The sequence below is a fragment of the Epinephelus lanceolatus genome, chromosome 13 (genome assembly GCF_041903045.1).
Source record: "Epinephelus lanceolatus isolate andai-2023 chromosome 13, ASM4190304v1, whole genome shotgun sequence".
In the NCBI taxonomy this organism is placed as follows: Eukaryota; Metazoa; Chordata; class Actinopteri; order Perciformes; family Serranidae; genus Epinephelus; species Epinephelus lanceolatus.
This window is the reverse complement of record NC_135746.1, coordinates 33912013-33915181: the sequence shown is the minus strand read 5'-3', so window position 1 is coordinate 33915181 and position 3169 is coordinate 33912013. Positions and strand designations below refer to the sequence as shown.

The following is a 3169-nucleotide window of genomic DNA, read 5'->3' as shown; positions in this document are numbered from 1 at the left end:
AATAGGCCAAACTAGATCTTTAAAATAAAAATAATGCAATTAAAGTGTAATATTCGCATCAGAGACAGTGGAGTAGATTAATAATGTAGCACAGAATGGAAATACTACTAGGTAAAGTACAATCACCTCTAAACCTCTGTTAGTTTTTGTCTTTCTGTGAGGGAGGCGCCATCTCATGGTGACACCCTGTAATTGAATAAATGGGTGTGTCACGGTGGAATCTGGGCACACCTCCACTTTGGTGGGGGGGTGGCATTTGGCTGAAGTTGGCTGGCTTCCGGAAATTTGAAGTGGCTGCATCTGTATATAAAGGCAGCTGATTTGTGGTAAGCACAACAGAATTCAGCAGATCGGTTGACTTCTTACTGGCCAACATCCATCGTCAGCAGACATGTAAGTGTTAATAATTAATATTTTCTTGCTGTGGACTGAACATTTTTTAAATTTTAGATCTTAATTGGTTATTCAGTATGAATAATGTAAATAAGTGCAATATGCATGCACATTTAAAATATAAGTTGTTTTGGATGCTGTTATGGTGATCCATATTTGACAACTGATGTATAAATTGTTTTGGATTATTGGAGCTCACCTGAAAAGGCACAGTCATGCTGCTAACTTGTTATTTTGTGTTTACTGACCTTCTTCATGCAGTTACCCACAATGAGCAAATACATCACAAAACTTGAGGTGTCCCTTGATAAAGCTGAGGAGCAACTGCTCCAATCACAGGGCTTCAAGAAAATCCCTACTGATCTGAACAAAGGAGCATACGGGAACTACATCTATATTTGGTATAAAACAGAATCCTGCGACGCACCAATCACCAGGATTCAGTTTACATTCAGAGATGATATGGCTGCTGGATTGATCACAGCAGGGTTCACAAAGATCCCTAAAGATCTCAATGCTGGAGCATATGGTGATGCCATCTACCTCTGGTACCTTCAGGGGAGCACCGAGCATGATTATCCAATAGAAGAGATTGAAGTCACTGTAAGTGCAGCAAGTGAAGCCCCACAGTTTAAACATGGCTGGGAGAGACTGGCCCTTAATCTAAACCGCGGAAATGATGGTGACTTGATCCACGCCTGGGTGAAAAGAGAGAAGGAAACCTACATCTGTGATGTCACTGCCACTGTTGGCTTTGAATCTGATGCTGACAACTTTCAGAAAGGTTACATCCGTATGGATGAAGACATCAACAGAGGTGCAGGAGGAGCCTATGTCTTCATCTGGTACCGTCTCACCACTGACCCCAAGCTTGCACTCAGTGATCTGAAAGTCTCCACAAATGATAGCGAATATCAGATGTATCAGCTGCAAAATTACACGTCAGTGAGTGTTAACCTCAACGAGTGTACCGGAGGCAACGTGGTGTACCTGTGGTGGAAGAAGGGGAAATGCAGTCCCATTAAGGATGTCACCCTCCTTCTCAACATGGAAGCTATTGAACTGTATAAGAAGGCTGGTGTCATTGTTATGACTGTAAATCTCAACTCGGGCAATTGTGGCAGGTGTGAGTACCTGTGTGTCTATCGCTGAAAGCCTTCATCATGGTGGCAGAGCTGAGAATTCTCAACACTCAATCAAGGAAAGCAAAGCCCAATATTAAATCATTTTGGTGGTGGCCTCTTTAACCTTTTTTTTCTTCATTTTTTCATATCTAACAATTTGATTAATTATATTAGAGCAGGCTAATACTGCCGTCAATATCAGGAAGTATTTATGGTATATGGGTTCTAATGGTGAATTTGCTGATGTAATCAAAGAATAGGCAACTAATGTAGAGTTAAGACAAAAATATGAGTTTTAGTTGACATTTAAAGGCTTAGCTGTTTGATATCAGCAGGGAGGTTATTTTGTATTCTGAGGTTGAAGTGGATCAGACAGGTGAAGGGGCACAGTTCAATAATCTGATTTGGTGATGGCTTTTTTTTTTTAAACTTTTTTTTGTTTAAAACAATGTGATTAATTATGTTACAGTACTACTAGAAGTAACATCAGGAAGTATCAATAGTATATGTATTCAAATGTTAAAGGTGTTGTCAGTGAAATTAGACTCTGTCAAATGGCTGTTTTTCTAACAATGATGTCAATTAATGATGAAATATTAAAGCTCTGTATCACTTTATTTTGTAAATCTTTTGCTTTTCAATACATACAACTGAGAAGTATGTTTGCTTCTGACTCTCCATTAAAAACCTTACTTACTAGTATTTTCATGCATTTTTTTGTCTTTGTATTCCCATCACTGCAATCATGCTGACACATCAGGGCCAAACTGCAGAAGTGATATTTTGGACTTGCTTGAAAAATAAAAGTAAGAAACATTCACATTTATTACTTGCTCACTTACAATTAACTTAATAATTCCTGATGAAGTAGAGTGCTCTTTGAGAGAGCTCAGGAGGGCTCAGGTTAGTTGAGATTGGATCCTAGATAACTGCAGTACAGTAACATAGGCACACAGACAGATATTAGTGATATCTGCGCATGACAGTGTATGCAAATACATAAATACATAGAAAAACACAATAGTGATAACTAGTGATAAATTGGGTGGCAACAATGAACACTAATGACAAACATAATAATGATAACATCATGTTTGTGTATTGTTGGATTGTGCTTGGTGGGGGGTTAGGTACATTTGGGAGTGGGTGTGGCTTGTGGGGGAGAGTGGGGTAAGGTCAGACAATTTTTACTTATGTTGCCCTCTAAGGAAGGAAAAATAAGACAAAAGATGAATGAACAATGAAAACATTGAAATTGAATTGAAATCATAAGAATGCATCTGTGACAAAGGGCCTGAAAGAAAAAAGTGGCTCCAGAAAAAATGTGTTTCTGTGGCTCAGCTTGCCCAAGGTTAAGGGTAAGTCGATCCGAGCTGGTGGGTACGTTGAGCCATCTGGCTTTTTTAGGCATAATGCCGTGTAGCATAGGCAGTATAGGCTAATGCTGAGGGCGCTGTCAACTATAGGAGGCGCCACAAATGGGGAAAGAAAAGAAAATCAAAATGTTTATCTTTTGCTATCTTTTTCCTAATACTATTACTACTATTATTTTGAAATATGACATAAGGCCACAACAGCATAACTACATAGCAAATCCTACTGAATAATAGGGAGGGCTTTTTTGTCTGGGTTCCTGCAGCAGGAGGAGAGCT

General features: G+C 39.1%; 1 protein-coding gene across 1 annotated transcript; it reads left to right on the top strand.

Annotated features, from left to right (window-relative positions):
* The first annotated feature begins 333 nt into the window (after positions 1 to 333).
* LOC144466478 (uncharacterized) lies at positions 334 to 2204 on the top strand. Its single transcript, XM_078173542.1, has 2 exons — positions 334 to 393; positions 655 to 2204. Exon 2 carries the CDS (start codon positions 664 to 666, stop codon positions 1543 to 1545), a length of 882 nt encoding a protein of 293 aa, XP_078029668.1. The 5' UTR covers positions 334 to 393; positions 655 to 663; the 3' UTR covers positions 1546 to 2204.
* The last annotated feature ends 965 nt before the right edge of the window (positions 2205 to 3169 follow it).